Genomic DNA, 18,332 nt, shown 5'->3' on the forward strand with positions numbered 1-18,332 from the left:
CAATAGGATAGAAATTTTAAAAATACAGAAAATGTGTATGTAATATTTTCCTTTCACTGAGAAAATATTGTTTGTGGAGAAATGTAGTTAATAAAGTGCAGTGGCACATAATGAATGCTTAAGGATGTAGAATCTGTGTTTGTATAAGTAGATATTGACATATGCATACATAGACTGTTATATGTATATATAAGTAAATGTATATAGTGATATTAAAAGTCAAGTGCCAATATATTTTAATGGGTGAATTTCACAATTAGATACATAGATGAGGACTAATGTGATATATGATTTGTTGACGCTATTCAGATAATGTGCAAGAGTTTCATCCAAATGATTCTGAAAACTTATTTTGTAAAAGTGTGTGAAAAAAGAAAAGAACATGTTAATACATATAGACTATTTGAAGGGTATTGTTGATTGGTTGGCTTTTAATGAATGAATATGATTAATTTACACACACACACACACACTGCATCAGATATATGAGAGCAGGTGAAGCAAGTGTCCCAGGGTGACAACAATAAAACATGAAATTAGACATTTTCTTTGGCTGTGTTTTTTTTCTGTTGTTGGGGGGAAACCTTTGGGGCTTTGGTGTTATGCTAATAACGTATTTCAATGTGAAATGTTTCCCCCCTGACAAAAGAGACAGAGAAGAAGAGAGGGGGATGGTGCACAGACACAGAGGAGGAGGAGGATGAAGAGGAGAAGGAGGGGGGGTGAAGAGGAGGAGCAGGAGGAAGAGGAGGGGGCGATAAGGAGGAAGAGGAAGAGGAGGGGGAGTCATCGTGATGAAGTTGGACAACCCGCGGGACTGCGGTGGGCGTGGTCACTGTGGCCTCCGCTTCCTGGTCGGCTGAACACGTGGTTCAGCGTCTGCTCCCCCGACTTGTCTGTGACAGTGCGAAGCGTCTCCAGCCCTTCCTCCCCTCACTCCTCTTTTTATATCCTCCCATACTACACAGCAGACCTCCTTCTCCTCCGTCTCTCCTCCTCATCCTCCCTCTCTCTTCTCCTCCTCCTGCTGCTGCTGCTGCACTTTTACTTCTCTTTCTTTAGCGACGGCTCCCGGGACCGACTGTCTGCCAGGCTGCGGTCACTTCAGCGTGGATCCGATCACAGAGAGAGAGAGTGTGTGTGAAAGTGTGTGTGAGGGAGACAGAGAGGAAAGCGTGAGTGCGTGTCAGCGCACCCGGCCGCAACCGGTCCGTCCGTGATTATCTCCGCCGCTATCCCGCCGCGCTCGTTTCGGCCATGACGCTGGAAGCGATCCGCTACCGGGCCGGTTCCCTGCAGATCCTAAACCAGCTGCTGCTGCCGCACCAGACCTCGTACGAAGAGCTCCGCACGGTGCAGGACGCGTACGAGGCCATCAAGTCCATGAAGGTAGGGAGAGCCCCTTCCCCCTCTGTCTCCTCCCGCCCGCCCCTCTCCTGGGCTGGAGCTGCATGTGCATGTTTCCCGTCGTCTCATCCTCGGTTCTTTTGTGCTCCCGCAGCAGCACGCATGTGCTCTGTGTGCTCGCCGCCGTCGGCCTCTGAATTAGTTTTGGATGCACCAGAAGCCCCCCCCCCCCCCCCCAATTATCAGCCCCCCTCCCTCCTGAATCCTTTATTTATAGTTTTAATATTATCATGTGTAAGTAGGTATCTGCACCCAGCTCCAGCCCCTGTAGCACCCCCACCCTGCTCTTTCTTTGGGAGAGACTATTGATGAATTATTAATGACCTTTGCTCCGGTTTTTTTGTTCGCGTTTGGGTCTTGTGCTGCACTCGGTGACACCTCCACCTCCTGTCTGCCTGCAGAGCTGAGGCCTGACACCCTGAGGGGCTCACACATAGTTGCAGGTTGTTCAGGTTGTGTAACAGCGGGGAACGTTTTTCAGATGCAGGTATTAATTTATTGAAGCGGGCATTGCACTCCTCTGCCAATCCAGTGAGAGAGAGAGACACACACACACACACACACACACACACACACAGGCATGCAGCTGCTATGTGTTTGATCCCGTGTGTGTCAGAGTGAAGGAATGTACCATAAGCAGGGGGGTGATGTCATGATGATGATGGAGTCTAATGCTACAGAGAAATGACTTCAGCAGAGATGATGTCATGAGTCCAGTCCATCCTGAATACTTTCCTCTCCATTGATCACCCACTTAGACTCCTTTTTGAATAGATGTTGTTCATCTTCATGGAAACGGAGAGAGCCTCTGGTAGTCGGCACATAAAGAGGATGACCACCACGTGAGCATAACTGTGCCGTTCCTCCCCCTCTTCCTCCAGGTGCGTGGCGCCCCGGCCATCGCCATCGTCGGCTGCCTCAGCCTGGCCGTGGAGCTGCGTGCAGGTGCCGGCGGCGATGACCCCGTGGCCTTCATCAGGGAGTCTCTGTGTCACCTGACCTCAGCCAGGCCCACCGCTGTCAACATGGGCCGCGCCGCCCGCGAGCTGATGGAGTTCGCTGAGAACGAGAGCATGGAGAAGAACTCGGAGCAGCTCAGAGAAAGGTGAGCTGGTCAGAGCGACACGAGAACACCAGCTGGATGATCAGCCAGGGTGACGGAACATTCACTGTTCTTGTACCTATAATGATTAAATTGATGATGCATGGTGCGTATCCTCAAAGTTGTGGTCTTAAACTAAATTGCCACAAACGCATGGTCCTCTCAGGGTAATGGAAACGTCTTCCTCAGGAGCACAGACTATTCCCATTGGTCAGCCTCTCTATTTTCAACTTGACTCCATCATACCGTTCAAAAGGCCCTCACACTTTTCTTAATGTGATCTGAGCTTATTCAGTTAGGCATATGATTCATTATTTTTATCAGTTGATTTAAAGGTACACTGAGTTATTGATGAATGTTTTGAGTGAAAACAAAGGAGATGCACTCTCCTGAGTGATGTAATTCACATTCTTGTCAATAGTTTCACTCTAGTCCATCGATCCACTGGTGGTGGTCTTGTGCCAAGTACTACAGCTGAGTTAGAAAATTACACACAAAGAGTGCATACCTCTGTCAAGGCCCAATTCGCCTCTCCAAATTATATGCAGTGTTAGATATCAGTTCCCATAATGTGCCTGATTTTTTTTTTCTCTCCTCTAAAACAATTAATTATTCCCTTTGAAACTTGTGAAAATGTCAAAAATCTCAATATGAAATGGGGAGAAATATATTGGTGGGATCCCACACCACATCCTTGTTTCATGGTAATGGGTCCAGTAGTTTCTGCATAATCATACTAACAAAACAACATGGATGAAAGTCTAACCTTCTCGGCAGAGGTAAATAACAAAATTATTTGCATGTAGCTTGTTGTCAAGTCAGCTCCACGGGGCAACATTGAAATCCAACAGTCACACAATCTCCACACAATCAACTGTTGGACGTGTAACCAGTCTCACCAGTAAAAACTGGAACTGTGAACTGAAGTAATATTAACTTAAGATTTTCCGTATGAATTTCAGGCCACAAGATCATGAGTCTTCAACACTTCTTTAACACCAGCCGCTGGCGTCTTTATGGAAAAGTTGTGAAAGTTATCAGATCGCCTGAAAAGAGAAAAATTGGGACGCCTACACACTTTACATATATAACATTACATTATCTGTGTGACACACAACCTAATTACTGTTATATTATATACTGTCTTTATTTATAGCTTACATTATCTTAACAGGGCTGTTGTGTAGAGCTGCACATACAGGAAAGATGTAGAAGGGTTGGGTGAGATCTGGTGTAGAAACCAGGTGCTGTTTTAGAACTATAAGCGTAGCGTTTTGTGTAGAGATGCCCTGATCAGATTGGACATATCGGTATTGTGAAGCTTCCCTCATTAAGCAGATCAGATGTCAGCCACATGTCAGTGATCGATATTAAATACAGTTTCTTAGGCAATATCATTATAACGGTCAGTGCCTCTGATATCAGTTACAGTCGTTTAGACACAGCGGGCTGTTGAGTCCATGCCACAGCAAACCTGCCCTCCATGGTACACTCGCAATGATTGATATCAGTTCAACACAGAGAGGGGGAGGATGGAAAGCGCCGGTGTCAGTGTGGGAATTGATATCAGCAGTTTCATCCAGTCAAGAGATCAGAATCAGTTTCACGACGAAGAAAAAAGTTGAAAGGATCCTGATCTTTGGTAACGGAAGCTTCGAGGAACGCCCTGGGTGATGAATCTGTGTAGCTTAAAATCGCAGTGCAGCAGAGCGGACGGGTCATATAAACTGTTGTGAGTCGCTGACATTTTGATCTAAAGCTGTAAATATACCAAAGGCTGTTGTATTAGAGAAGCATCTAAGCACTGGCTGCAATAACGCGCCATTGTTTTGGCTAAAGGATGAAAGTGAAGCAGTGCAAGAAATGACCCAGGTCGGACATGTTGATGTTTTTTTGGTCCTGAAACTTGGTGTGTAGACAAATCTGTTGTGTGCACTTTATTAGTCGGGTGATTGAGTTTCTAAGGAAGAAATGGAGGAAACCCATCATTAAAGTTTCCCACAAAATTCATTCAATCTATAGAATCTTCGGGGGTGCTCATGCACCAACGTGTGTCAGGTACACAGACTAAAGAGCGAGAGACCAGTTCTCCTGTTAGAGAGAGAGAGAGACCTGCATTGCATGCCACTTTCAGTAATGTGGAAACCTACAGCTAGATACAGCGGGAAACTATGAGGTCTAAGTGTTTGCGTGGACGGTAAAAACTTTGTGGTCGATAGCGCAAACACGCAGTCAAGCACAGGGCAAGTGGCACAGCACCCAACTATACAATGTGGTAATCAAGCAAAACCCCAAGTTACATATCTCCTATGTTATTATGAGTAGTGTAAAATAGTTTGATTCATTTTGAAACTGTGGCAGGAAAAATTGGAATAGGCCAGGCTGCCACAGTACAGATAAATGGGAAACAATACAAAGCCGTTGTCACAAATGACCTCGAGGTAATTCTGAGAATTGGCTCTGGAGTTTACCCAAAGTTTTCCTTTCCCACCTGACAACAGAGTAAGAGTTTCTCTGCACAGACTCTTTCTCAAGAGCATCGAATCCTCTGCATTATTCAGGTGGGAGGTGAAGCAGCTGGCTGCAGCAGACGGAGACAGGAAGTGATGTATTTACTCCCCTGCGGAGATCACGTGATCCATGTTTACAGCACCTCAACGCCGTCGTCAGCTCTTATCAATATCTCTTTATCTGCGAGATATTTGTTTTTCTTGTTTGTTTGTTTTTTCAATTTTGTCAATTTTGTCGCGTATTAGAAGTGTAAATTGCCCCTCCACACTCACTCGCAGAGAATCCAGGGGATCCCCTGCTGGATTCTCACATCAAATTCTCCTGGATTTTCTAAAGACATTATACTAGGAGGCCAGGCGAGTCCATAAAAACTGCCACTCAGACATTTGTGTTCACACGTGCTTCCTCCTGAGAAACTGCGGAGGTATGCCGAGTCCACTGCATGTCTGCAGATCGCAGATATAGGCTGGAGCCTGACAGTTAAAAACAAGCAGTAAAAAATCTTGATATCAGTTCCGTAACTCACAGGTAACATATGAAGGGCAGCAAGGATTGGTGCATTGTGGTCACTCTTCTTGGTACGTTAAAACACATACTATTAACGCATATTAAAATGAAGGTTGAGTTATGTGCTGAGGGAGACGTCAGGACACTTAGAAACATGCAGCCGTATTGTAACTGTACACTTGATGGACACGTCCACGGTGGCAGATGGCCGCCTCTACTCATTTCCCACCTCTTGTGGCCCCCCTCCAACAGTGTAATTGCTTGGATCGAGGACATGCTGGAGCGTGACGTCAATGACAACAAGAAGATCGGTAACTACGGCGCACAGCATATCCTGTCCGGCGTCCCGAGGGACCCCGTGACCATCCTCACACACTGCAACACCGGCTCGCTCGCCACGGCTGGATACGGGACCGCACTGGGTGAGTGTGGTGCCGTGGGAGTGAATGAGAGAAGAGGGCAGATAGTTTTGTGTTGTGATGTTTCTGGCGCTGTAACGGTGGCTGTGTTTGTGTGTAGGCGTGGTGCGAAGCCTCCACGCGCTGGGGAGGCTGAAGCGTGTGTACTGCACAGAGACGAGACCTTACAACCAGGGGTCCAGGCTGACGGCGTATGAGGCCGTAGCAGAGAAAATCCCTGCTACGCTTATAACAGACAGCATGGCAGCGTTGACCATGAGAGAAATGGACATCACAGGTCAGTGTTCACCCTCAAGTTTTTCTCTTTATCAATTTATTCATCCTTCCTCTTCGTCTAAAAGTTTTTTTTTCTTTTTGTCGTGTTCTCTCCCTCAGCTGTGGTGGTTGGAGCGGACAGGGTGGTGGCGAACGGCGACACGGCCAACAAGGTGGGCACGTACCAGCTGGCTATATCCGCAAAGCACCATGGGATTCCCTTCTACGTGGCCGCGCCCAGCACGTCGTGTGACCTGAGCCTGGAGAGTGGCAGGGACATCATCATCGAAGTGCGGCCCCCCGAGGAGCTCACCAGTATAAACGGGGTGCCCATCGCCGCCAAGGGTAAGACGGGTGAAAGGTTATCGGTGGGTTTTTAAAGTAAGAAACGACAGAAACAGAGACACAGATCAGTGAGTACAGAGAGTAGAGGATTGGCAGTGAGGAGTAAACATCAGGGTTGAAGAGCGTGGCCTATGTCTTGTGTCCACCCTCAGACTGTAATTGACGTCACATGCAGTTTAAGTGCACGAGTTGAAGTCTGTCTGAGGGCTCCAAATGTTACCGGAGGATTGGATGGCACTTAGGGGAATCACGTTACCTATGAAGAGACGCTCTGTGGTTGGTTAAGTGGGAGGCTCTGATTTCAGAAAAGGCTCTGTGCTTGAAAAATTGTTCTTGAGGTCTCGTTCATTTCATAGGTTTTAGGGGGGCGGGGTATCGTTTGACTTTTATTAGTGACGGTAGAGAAACAAGCAGAAAGATGTGAGTGAGAGAGATGCCACTAGTCAAAACCTGGGTGTGTGCGAGTGGACATCTGGTTATTGTTTTGGGTGAGTTTGGATCAATGAGTATATTGAAAGAACTGAGAGGTGTTGCCAGGATTCGTCACAGTAATTAAAGCATATTCATTTAAGGAGCATACAGGCCTCTGGAGAGGAGCTTTCACTTTACATTTCCCTCTCTTTAACTTTCCTCTCACATTTTGCTCTTGTACTTCCCGATACTGGCCTTTTAAGAAAGATTACATTTTGTAATTTTACCTTTGCTTAGTAGTCGTCTGTGTAGAGAAAAGTCAAAAAAGGTCCTTTTGACTGGGAATCCAACCGTGGATGTTGAGGTTGTGTCGTGTTCATCTTAATTATTCGGCCCCTGGATGCCCTTAACACAGGGCTGCTGTTCTATATTTGCTTTGTCAGCAAATTCCCATTAAAGGAACAAAACCAACAACAACCTGTTTGTAATAACAAAAAATGCTTGTTTAGCAGAAGCCTCTACTCCAAAAATGTTATTGTACTAGATGGCATTGGCCTTTTAATATGATGAGCATCATCCTGCTGCGGTAAACACTCACTAAAGCGGCAAGAATGTATATTCATCAGCAGCTATAAATGGTACAAACCCGGTTGAGTTATATTTTCTAGCTAATAATCCCTAGACTTTCAGTAAATAAGCAAGTTTAAATGAGAATTGACTTCAGGTTTTTCACCCTGTTTTTAAAGAACTGTCTTATGCTGTAGCGAAGTTAAGTCAGAAAGTACTAATATACATTACCATCTTTTTCAGCAAGATCTTTCAGACTGTGTTATGGTTGGTATCTAACAATCGTTTACATTTTTGCTAAAATAAAAGCTAGGCAGTTAAAATCGCTAAATAAAAGTAATGGTTACAGTGACGATGGTTTGCCATTTGGAGTTGAAATCAAACTGTAAATAAAAATTGAAGACATGACTGACTCTCTAAAAGTGAAGCCATACCCTCTCTGTTGCCACCTGGTGGCTGGCTGCAGTATAGGTCATAAGCCCACCACCTCTTTGTTATAGGAGGGGACATGGACTATTGTTGAAACTTCTAAAAGTAACAAGAAAGTAAGTGTTACTAAATGTAATGGTTAAATAATAAATTATGGTTAAATAACAGCTAGAAATAATGGTCAGTCTGCTCAAAGTAGCATCTGACCGGTGTGTGTGGGCCCATCTGACAAAGTTCTGGAGCCACAGGACTACAGCTTTTCTCTGTAAATGCTCTACAGCCTCACTTATCCCTTACTCTTTGCCGCAGGTATTGAGGTGTGGAACCCGGCGTTTGACGTGACCCCTCACCAGCTCATCACAGGAGGCATCATCACAGAGCTGGGAGTCTTCCTCCCCTCTGAGCTCCAGGCAGCGCTCACCGGTCGCCTCACTGCCCTCTAGAGCCCCTCAGCCCCTCCTGCTGGTCCGTGTGCACCACTGCACCTTAACGTCAGACACTCATCTCACCACAGGACGCGCACACACACACACACACACACACACACCCACGTACACACAGCAACTGTTGCCGTTTCATTTCATTTTGATCAATGCACAGGCACTGTTACAGGTCAGTTGTGCACCCAGAAGACAAAATGTTGTTCAGTCTCTTACTCACACACAAATTATCTTCAGGGAGTCGCGCAGACACGTGTGCAGTCTCCCTTCTCTTTTCTGTCTGTCTTTTGTGGTCTCTTCATCACAAGTTTTCCGCACTGTCTTTCATTCTCTCTTGCCGCCTCTTTTTCCCTTCTAAATAGCTCTGCTTAGCTGGACTCTCTTTCTCAAATTCTATTTGGCTGTTTTCATGAATCATACCTGAGGTAATTGTTCAGGGGTTCTTCAAATATAAACAAAAAAAACTTCCACAGAGGCTAAAGCATGACTGTTCTTTTCCGAAGTAGTGACTTTGATTAGCCGTGGTTTCTAAAATGCTGCTACCCATTTGTAAATATACATATCCTTGCTGATAATGTGTACATATGTAGAAAAATAACCCCTGCTCGTAAAAGGTACTATTTTAACCAAATATTTGGTTATTTTAAAATTGAATTTGACATCAAAATGTTATATTAACATTTAATTTCTTTTGTTCTGTGTTGAAAACCTTTTCTAGAGGAATGAACCAAATTTATAGTAGAATTTCACAGCCACAAATTCTTAGTGAAAATAAAAATCCTGTGTCAATAACACTTTTTATCCTGTTCGGCAAAAACAAGAACAGAATTTCTCAATCAGTCCTCGTTAGTCAGCTGAAGCCTATGGAAAGACATGGCTGTATATATACCTCACTAATGATTTCTGTCATGTAGTTCCAAGTTCCACCATGTCATACCACATTTGTATTATCATAATGTACTTGTTCTGTACAACCATACATGTGTCGGCACCATATTGATATTCACTGTACCACGGGACGCACTGTAAGAATGACAACTCTTTACAAGAAATTGGTTTCATATTTGCTGTAACAGCTTTCACTTGATAGCTGATGTGTATGTTCATCACTATTAAAGGAAGAGTTCACCCTGAGAGTAAATATTGGTTCTGTGCTCACTTAACCAATCTTTGTTTAACCACAAGATAGAAATATTGCTTGTAAATGTCTTACATCTTTAAAGAGTGTGATCAAATAAATCATATTAATATCTCAATTTCTTGCAACTAGAGCTACTTCAAACCAAGACAGGAAAAGCTGAATATTGTGTTTGAAAGCTGCAATAATCAGTTTTAGTGGTGAAACTCATTGATTGACCCACAGGAAACTTACAACAGAATTTGAAGTTACGTCAGCTAATTTGTCTAACCCAGTAGATCTTTAAAGATCATTTAGTCAGAAGTTTAAAGGAGAGTTTGTGGCCTAACAGCTGTGAATTCGCTCAAACATCAGAAACCTGAGGAAAAACGTCACATCTTTATTCTGGGGTGAACTATTCCTCTAAGATTCGAGGGGTATTTTCCAAACTGCCATCTCTGTGACCACACATAAAACGATACGTGGCGTGAAGCCGCCCACAATCAGAATGTATTATTCAACGCAGATGAACTTGCTTCAGTCAGGGGCTGTGATCAGGCGACTTCGGACACTCACTCACTTCTTGCCTTTGTGCTCAGTACAGAATGTATTTAAACAATTTGCATTCAATCCTCCTCGCGTGAGCAGTGCGTCGTGAAACATCTTACTTTGCATTTTGCCGCTAATGTTATCAGGTTAGAGCGTCCACACTGCCCTGTGTGTGAGCCACGCTGCTCTTCTAGAGAGTCGGGGTCTCACCTATTTTTGCAAAATAGACAATTGTCTTTCATAAAAGTTTCGAGGTCTGTGGAATATGTCACAATATCAATAGTTGCAGTACTCTCTCTTTTTCAAAGTAAAAGCCAGTGTCTCTGTTGACTGAATCGTTATTGATGAGTACTTAGGTTACTTTATTTAAGGAAATACAGTGATCATACCAGAAACCTCACATGGCAGGTCCGCAGCAGACATGTTTTCTGTGTAAACAGCAGAAGCACGAGACACAGCTGTCACATGCACCCCGTGTGGCCGGGCGTTAGCGTTGTTATTGTCTGGCATTTGTATTCCTGTCATACTGCTGAGGTTTATCAGATCTCTGTAGTGTTGAAACAATCAGTTACAACTGAATATATAAATCATATAATCCTTTTCAAAAAATGCTGATCACTGGCTCAGCATCCATTTGTGTTTCTATCACTTTAAATGGAAAATAATAGTCGCGACCAAACCATTGGTTTATCCAAAGTATCTATATTAAAAAAATATCACTGTGACCTCTGGGAAATTACATACATTAGTTGATCACTTAATGAAAAAAGATTTAAGCTTTAATACAGTCATTAATAACTGCAGCACTCCCATCATGTGCCAACATTGAGTCGAACAGTCGAAGCCTCCAGTTTTAAAACCTGACACTAACATTGTATTTACTCATAAACAGTAGACTGTTATGAACTCTAAAACTCAGACTGACTGTGTTCAGGTTCTCGTGTCATACACATGTTTTTGTGTGTGTGTGTGTGCCGAGTTCCTGCAGTTACGTGACCCGGCCAAAGTCCTGTAAATGTCAATCTCTTTACGGGACACACCTACTGGCTGTACTGAATGTCACAGGGCCCGCACTGCTCACTGCCTTACAGGTGCAGCACCAGTACAGCTCACTGATGTGAGCAGACACTCAGTCCTTCCTAATCCCATCCTGACTAGTATCGCGCCACCATCTCATCATAGTCAGAGAAATCTGGACAATTATCACTAAGTGGATTTACATATTTACAATTACAACACTACTATCCTTGATCTGTAGAGATCCATTGTATCTGATCATCCTCTAACACGTGTAGAATATAATGTGGATGCCCAATGATTCAGGATGGGTTAAATCAAAAAGTGTTTTGTAATGACATTTGAGGTCCAGGCTGATTTCAATCCCATTGGCTGGGCTCTTCACTTGATTTTTTTTTTTTTTAAACTGGTTATACCTGTAAGTGGGGAAAACATTGATCTCAGGTCGGGCTCACACACAAAAAACGAATGCCTGTCTGGTCTGTGTTGGCCTCATCTTATTTTGGAGGGAAAATTGCAGTGCGTCATCAATGAAGTTAAAATATAATCAGTAAATTGTTACCCATGACTGGTGACCACATGGAGAAGGTCAGACATCCAGAAAACCAGTCCTCAACTACACATTCTTCACATTACCCACAGTACATCTCTAACTGTTGATAGTTCCCTTTTGTTTCAGATAAACTATGCTAGTATCTATAAATGTAGCCTGGAGGATCAGACCCTAGTTGAAACTCAAGTCCAGCATACTAATCCACATGTAAATGAACTGTCTGAGCATTGTTTGGATTTCTCAGCTTAATGAGATTGGTGTCAGCGGTTTGGCCAGTCTACCTTCCTAACGTCCCTTCACTGACCTCACACACCGCCTTTGTCGACTTCATCCCTCTTTTCATTCGTTAAAACATGTGGCAGATACACAAACCCACCTCTCTACAGAGAAAACACCCTAAAATAACAAACCTACCGTCATAACAATTGCAGTATCCACAGTTTCATTATCCATATCTTTGAAATGTGTAATATACGCTTCCTCCCTCCCTCATCTACATCCTCGACCATCTTTCTTTCTCCTCTTTCCACCCATTGAACCTCAACTCACAAAGATGCTGGTTGGTCACACACAAGCAGTAAAGACACTTGTGTATTTGAATTTTCTTCCTTTTTGTTTTGTACAGTTTTAAGATGTCAAACATTTGGGGGGGGGGGGGGGGCAATGTTAGCTAGCGTTCCCGACATATGTAGCAACTCTGTGGCCGTCAGTCCAGCCGCATTTTGTTTCTTTCTAAAATTTTGAAGAAGTATGAGAATTTTGTTTTTGTCTGTACATCATGATTCTAACTGTTTGGCTTGTGCTTTGTTGTTTTTTTATTTCATGACATTGTGACTCCTAGTGACTAGGCCATTAGTACACATCACTGGGGAGGCCTCCTCAACCATACACACTACCTCTCCGTCTGCCTACACAGACTACAACACTGACCTGCATGAACACATGCACTGAGCGTGCCAGGCTGCAGCAGCAGAGCAGATTGACAGAATGCAGGAGAAAAAACATCGAACCCGGAACAGAAATTATCCATGTTTGTATCTTGAACCCAAAGGGACAAATAATTTGTGGCACTGCTTTTAGTTTTTGCCAAAGTAGCCTATATTCAGGCAAGTGTGTGACATTGGGTTGCAGCTGAATTGTGTTGGCATTATGCTCATGATTTTCCACCATGCTTATGAAGAAGCAGCATTATTGTACTGTGTTTTAAAGAAAGGACAAAAAAATGTTTTCCACCAATGTCCCCTTGAGAAGCCCAAAACAAGACGACTAATCAGGTGCCAAAACTGAAAAGCTGCTCGCCAGGTATTTTCCACCTTGATTTGATCTTTAATCAGAGCATCAACTTGTGAATTCTCAGATGATCCGAATGGCCTGCGATTACCATGGAAGGAGTGTAGTTCAGATGGCCTCTTTAAGTGCAAATATGTTATTGTTGTTATTGATAATCACTCAGTTTTGGGTTTGATTTTGTAATGTGGAAAAAGTTCAAAACTGATTTTTTTTATTATATATGTATATGAATATAATGCTGTAAAATGCAGTCATGAATCAAGAGATTTCTCTTTCACATCAATACAGTTAAAAAAAATAAAACCACATTGAAAAGACTTGTCTCTGTCCAACATGTTTTACATCAGCTAAAGAGGTGTTTTCATCCGATTGAACGTCAGCAGGATTATGCACAAATTGTTTTTATAATATAATATAAATTTAGAGGTGCTTGGAATGATCAACACTCAAAATAATAAATATGGATCTTGATGTATACAAAAAAGAAAAGTGGATCCAGTGAATTTAAGTGTGGTTTCACGAGGGTAGTCGATCAAAGCAACCAGTAGGTGGCAGCAATGCAAAAAGCGAGGAATCAAGCCCGACTTTAAAGGGAAAGCCGGAGAAGAAGAAACGCTTCGTTTACTTCCGGTTAGCAATCATGGCGCAGGGCTCACTGAAGTTTAAAGAGAAGCGGCCTGCAAGCACCAAGAAGCCTCATCACAACAAACAGAAAGGGCCGAAGAAAGGAGGTAGGTCCCCGACATTGCTCCTGTTGTTCTTCTCTGAGCTGTTTTAAAAAACGTGGAGACAATAATCAGTCAAACAGCGTCCACATGTGACCCGCATGGAAACACGTCGAGACATTTCCTATTCAATGTATTGTTTGCAATTAAGGCCTATCTGGCTTAAGAAAGAATTTAACAATGCATTTTCATTTAATTTCACAAACTGTTTGTAATGGCATTTTGAATTCGTGATTTTGTTGCCTTCATAAAGCGAGGACCATTGCACCCAAGAAGTCTCATGTGGTTGAGCAGCAGAAACTGAAGAAGGTGAGAAGAAGTCAAAGAAAACTGACCGCAGGACAGTTTGTCTCTGTCCATCTGTGTCAGTCTTAATTTAACAGTGGCTAAATCAGTGAGCTTTACAGATAACTCTAACAGCAACTTTAATCCTGCTCTCCCCCGAAGTGTCTGGAAGTGGCCATCAGGAACAACATCGAGAGGGAGGTGACCCACAAGGCCAGCACCTCCCTCCATAAGCCGCTGAGTGTGGTTAAAGGAGCGGAAGTTCAGAGCAAACCAGGAGCAGTCCGGCCAGCGACCAGCTCCAAATAGGACCAGATACACCAACTCGCACCTGCAGACCGGAACCTGGTGGTGTTAAAACACAGAGGACTGAGATGAAACCTCAGTGACCTGCAGTTATTTTCAAATGTCCCCTGTCCTGTGCTTCTTTTTATTAAAGTCACACCGATAGACATTTTTGAATGAAATGGATCACTGGGCCATGGACAACACATAAATGTCCATTTGGGGGCACCACATATATTCACTGTAAGGATTAAAACGGAATGAACACAAGAAACCTTCACGTCTTTGTTTTTGATAAAAATGCAAATTTCTGTATAGTCGCAACTACACAGAAAATATTAGTCAAATGAGACTGATGGTTCTCAAGGAACAAAGTGGGCTGAACCTAATGTTTGAGAAGTAGTTGGTAGTGACTGTCTTATATCAGCTTTCTATATAGAACCTAATAGTTTCTGTAAATATTGAAGGATATTGAGATCTGTTGTAAGCATGGTCTGATTATGACCTGGAAATAAAGGCTGGATGATGAATTCTTGAGTTTTTCAGGAAGTAAATGAATATAGTTTGCCAAAGGCATTTTATTTTCAATCTGATAATCCTCGTACACTTTGGATTAGCTGTTTGAATAAAAAGCATAGTAAATGCAGAATTTTTTTGTTTTGAGACACTTTCCACAACTATCAAATATATTGTTACACTTTTGGAAAGGAGGAGCATGATTTGTGTGTCCCCTGGAAGGACAGCTTGGGCTGGATGAAATGGCCCAAATATAGATTAAGAAAGATCAGTTGATATTGACAGATAATTTGATGATTGTCACAACATTGTTTTCTAATTTACAGAATGGTTTTTGCTCCCGAGTGAAGGTTGTGAATTTAAAATCTTTGTGTACAGAATGATGAAAACAGTAGAATCTCAGGGAGATTAATGTGCATTTGGTCACGCTGTGTTTATTTATATATAGAATAAAGCTTATATACAGTGTGTATATAAAATAATACAATTAAGTACCAAACTGTGGATCTTTTATAAGTGATTTATTTAAATCCGTTGTGAACGTCATTTGAACCTCATGTAATCCACAGGCGCAATATAGTCACATCTAAAATTCAGGGTCATAGTTATTAAGAGGTGTCTATGTTTCCTAATTATGCCTTAATTAACTACAGTGGTGCCACAGGGACGACATGCTTCCTGAATGTAACAGTGTGTTATTACAACGCTAGTAAGATCAACAATCACGACAAGCTGCCTATTGAAATTAATGATACAATACAATCAACATGTCCTGAAGTACAGATCCATCAGCACTTATTTCTAAAGCAGGTTTGTGGTAGTACTCTGTATCTTTAAAAAGCCCTAATGGCCTCTACGAAGTGGTGGGAGCGCCGGAAGCGAGGGAAGGAGTCTTTAGCCATCAGGTTGTAGATCGTCTGCTGTGCCGTCTTGAACGTGTCGGCACACGGAGAGTCCATCACACTCAGCAGAGCCTCACGGGTCTCCGCGTCCAGGTTGACCTAGAGAGGAGAAGCAGGTTTTAAGGGATATCTGTCAATCTCATTGCCCTGTGGTCCTCATATCACATTCTCCTTCCCACAAACCTCCTGCGGTGCATCAGGGTTGATAAACTGGCTGTAGATGCCGCTGGCCTTGGTCTTTTGCAGGTTTGAGGGCAAAACCCTGTAGTTCTGACACGCCAGCCAGAACTCCAGGTTCTCCTCACTGAACTCTGAACGCAGGAACCCACGAAACGCCTGCAGGCCACCTGATAGATGAGGGAAAGCGAGGAGAGGACAATGAGACAGGAAAGAAAGAGAACCTGTTTGCTGGCAACTCAGGCCACATATTCTCCAAAGATTTTAAGTTCACATCAGAGTATCAATTGCCCGATTGGTAAAATTTCTTTAAAGGTGTAGGAAAATAAATGAAAAGTACCAAAATATTACAATTTTTGTAATATTTTATAACATGGTTGTAAAGCCAGTTTACCCCCTGTTTTAAAGTTTACTGTGAGGCTCAGTGAAGCCAAATATGGTGCCTTTTTGCTACAATAGGCAATATGCACCCATATGGCATATTATAGTCATTATGATGGCGTTTAAAAGTTTGTTTATCTGTAGCAACAGAAGACTCACATTTTTTACCGCAGATGTTTTGCGCTATCACAGTAGAAAGAGAACAGACGTCATATTAGAAATCTTTCTGTTAAGTGTCACGACAGTGTCACACTGAGTCTTAAGCAGCCAAATCAAATTGGTTCAAATCCAGATCAGGCATTTTTTGTTTTGGGTTGTTGAGGTTTATTTTTGACCTTTTGTGAATTTCTCAACTATGTATGAACAAGTGAACTTGGTGTGGATCCAGATAATGAATTGCATTCTATTAATCAAAATAAATACTTTTATGGGGGGGGGGGGGCTAATTTCACTTGCAGTTTGGTAACAAATATTCCTTTCAAGATTAAGATTAAGATTAAGATCCATTTATTCATCCCAAACACATGCACAGACATGCAAAGTCACACTCATGCAGGTAGGGAAATTTAATCTCTGCTTTTTACCCATCTGGTGCAGGACACACAGTCCTGCACCAGATGTGACCTGTCTTAAGAACTTGTGCATGAACTTACTTCAGAAATAGTAAAGTTAAACAAATAGACTTAGTCTAACCTTTGCTGTTCAGCAGAGTTTCCAGGTCCTGAAGAGTTTTTCCATCCCTTACAAGAGAAAAGACAGAAACAGTCAAAATTCAGCTTCACTGTGACTGGATTCACGTGACATTTGAATTACAGTAGGTTTACTTTTGCTTGTGGTGTGTCTCAGCCAGATGGCCGAACATCACCCGCATCTCTTTTGCCCTGAAACACACAGACAGATGAAAATCAAACCAGGCTCTGCACAAAACACTTTATAATACAAAACATGCCGACCTTGTCAAATACTTACTTCTCCAGGCATGAGGAGGGCAGGGAGGAGAGTCCTTTACACATCGAGCTCGGTGTCTCAGAAAGCTGACAAAGAGAAAATGAAGAGACAAAGCTGTATTCGTTCACAGGAAGTGATGTAACTTAGATTTCTTCTATCTGCCCACATCCCAGACGAGTGCTGCTGTTAAATAGTCTCCCTTGATCTTATCTGATGCATCAATCTGCTCCTGTCCAACAGGTGCAGAGAGGGGAGCTGAAAACAGGTGACAGCAGCTGAATGAGTGGAGTGGCGTACGTGCTCTCTGTCCACGTAACTCTGTCAACAGGGACATACAAAGCAAGGGACTTTTACTGTGTGGTCAGTGATCATTAAAAAGCTTTGGAGTGTTCATCACAGGAGAATGAAGTGATGAGGGAGCAGCAGGTGGGCGCTGGATTCACACGACTGCAGGGATGACCAGATTGTGTTTGATAATGATGGAGGAGATAAGACGAAATAAAGGTAATTTAATGCCGCTCCTCAGCAATAACAGCAGTGTTATTTTCTCCTCCTTTTCCCAACTCTCTTGTTTTGATAAGTTATTAATCTTTTTCCTTGGCTGCTTTGTAGACCTCGTTTGTGGCTCTGTACAGTCAGTGCAGTATGAAAAAATACAAAAATAAACATGTAAATATAGAAGACATAATGTCCTTTTTTCCATCTACTTGTAAAATATGTGTGTTGTTGTGTTACAGTACAATATAAGGGACCCATGATAAAATCCCCAATATTCAATATTTGGTTTTATGATCTTCACTCTTCGTCTGTTTGTTGCAACTAATAGATCGAATTACTTACTGAATAATATAAGTACAATATATATACATTTTGATCTCTGCAAAATAGGCATCTATCGTCGCTCAGTAGCATGTGTGACTGTCAACTCTAGTGGACACAATGTAATTCCAAACCCCCGTCTATTTATTTTTCACAGATTCCCACTCAGTGGAAGGATGGGACATGGGTCAAGACTAAACCTATTAAGATTTGGTGCAGATGGACAGGAATGTTCTGTCTTGAAAAATGTGAGATAGGACACATTTCGGTGTGTCAGCAATTTGGTGCAGCTTGATTGAATTTAAGGGGACTGTTGGGCCATGGTGGAGGTTTGAGCTCCACTGTGCAGACTGATGAATGTGCACAGTTTGAAAG

General features: G+C 42.8%; 3 protein-coding genes across 3 annotated transcripts; 2 read left to right on the forward strand and 1 right to left on the reverse strand.

The window, feature by feature from the left end:
• The first annotated feature begins 892 nt into the window (after positions 1-892).
• Positions 893-9,534, forward strand: mri1 (methylthioribose-1-phosphate isomerase 1). Its single transcript, XM_062388589.1, has 6 exons — positions 893-1,389; positions 2,289-2,512; positions 5,780-5,949; positions 6,047-6,223; positions 6,322-6,546; positions 8,263-9,534. Exons 1-6 carry the CDS (start codon positions 1,258-1,260, stop codon positions 8,394-8,396), a joined length of 1,062 nt encoding a protein of 353 aa, XP_062244573.1. The 5' UTR covers positions 893-1,257; the 3' UTR covers positions 8,397-9,534.
• A 3,989-nt stretch (positions 9,535-13,523) lies between these two features.
• On the forward strand, positions 13,524-14,744 carry c5h19orf53 (chromosome 5 C19orf53 homolog). The gene is made up of 3 exons (XM_062388734.1): positions 13,524-13,650; positions 13,898-13,953; positions 14,092-14,744. Exons 1-3 carry the CDS (start codon positions 13,560-13,562, stop codon positions 14,236-14,238), a joined length of 294 nt encoding a protein of 97 aa, XP_062244718.1. The 5' UTR covers positions 13,524-13,559; the 3' UTR covers positions 14,239-14,744.
• Positions 14,745-15,150: 406 nt separating this feature from the next.
• Positions 15,151-17,702, reverse strand: si:ch211-196h16.12 (regulator of G-protein signaling 5). The gene is made up of 5 exons (XM_062388733.1): positions 17,160-17,702; positions 17,015-17,071; positions 16,884-16,930; positions 15,816-15,979; positions 15,151-15,731 (listed from the first exon to the last, which is right to left on the reverse strand). The coding sequence occupies exons 1-5, from the start codon at positions 17,201-17,203 to the stop codon at positions 15,564-15,566; spliced, it is 480 nt and encodes a 159-aa protein (XP_062244717.1). The 5' UTR covers positions 17,204-17,702; the 3' UTR covers positions 15,151-15,563.
• Between the last annotated feature and the right edge of the window lie 630 nt (positions 17,703-18,332).

Source organism: Platichthys flesus, chromosome 5 (assembly GCF_949316205.1).
Source record: "Platichthys flesus chromosome 5, fPlaFle2.1, whole genome shotgun sequence".
NCBI classification, from domain to species: Eukaryota; Metazoa; Chordata; class Actinopteri; order Pleuronectiformes; family Pleuronectidae; genus Platichthys; species Platichthys flesus.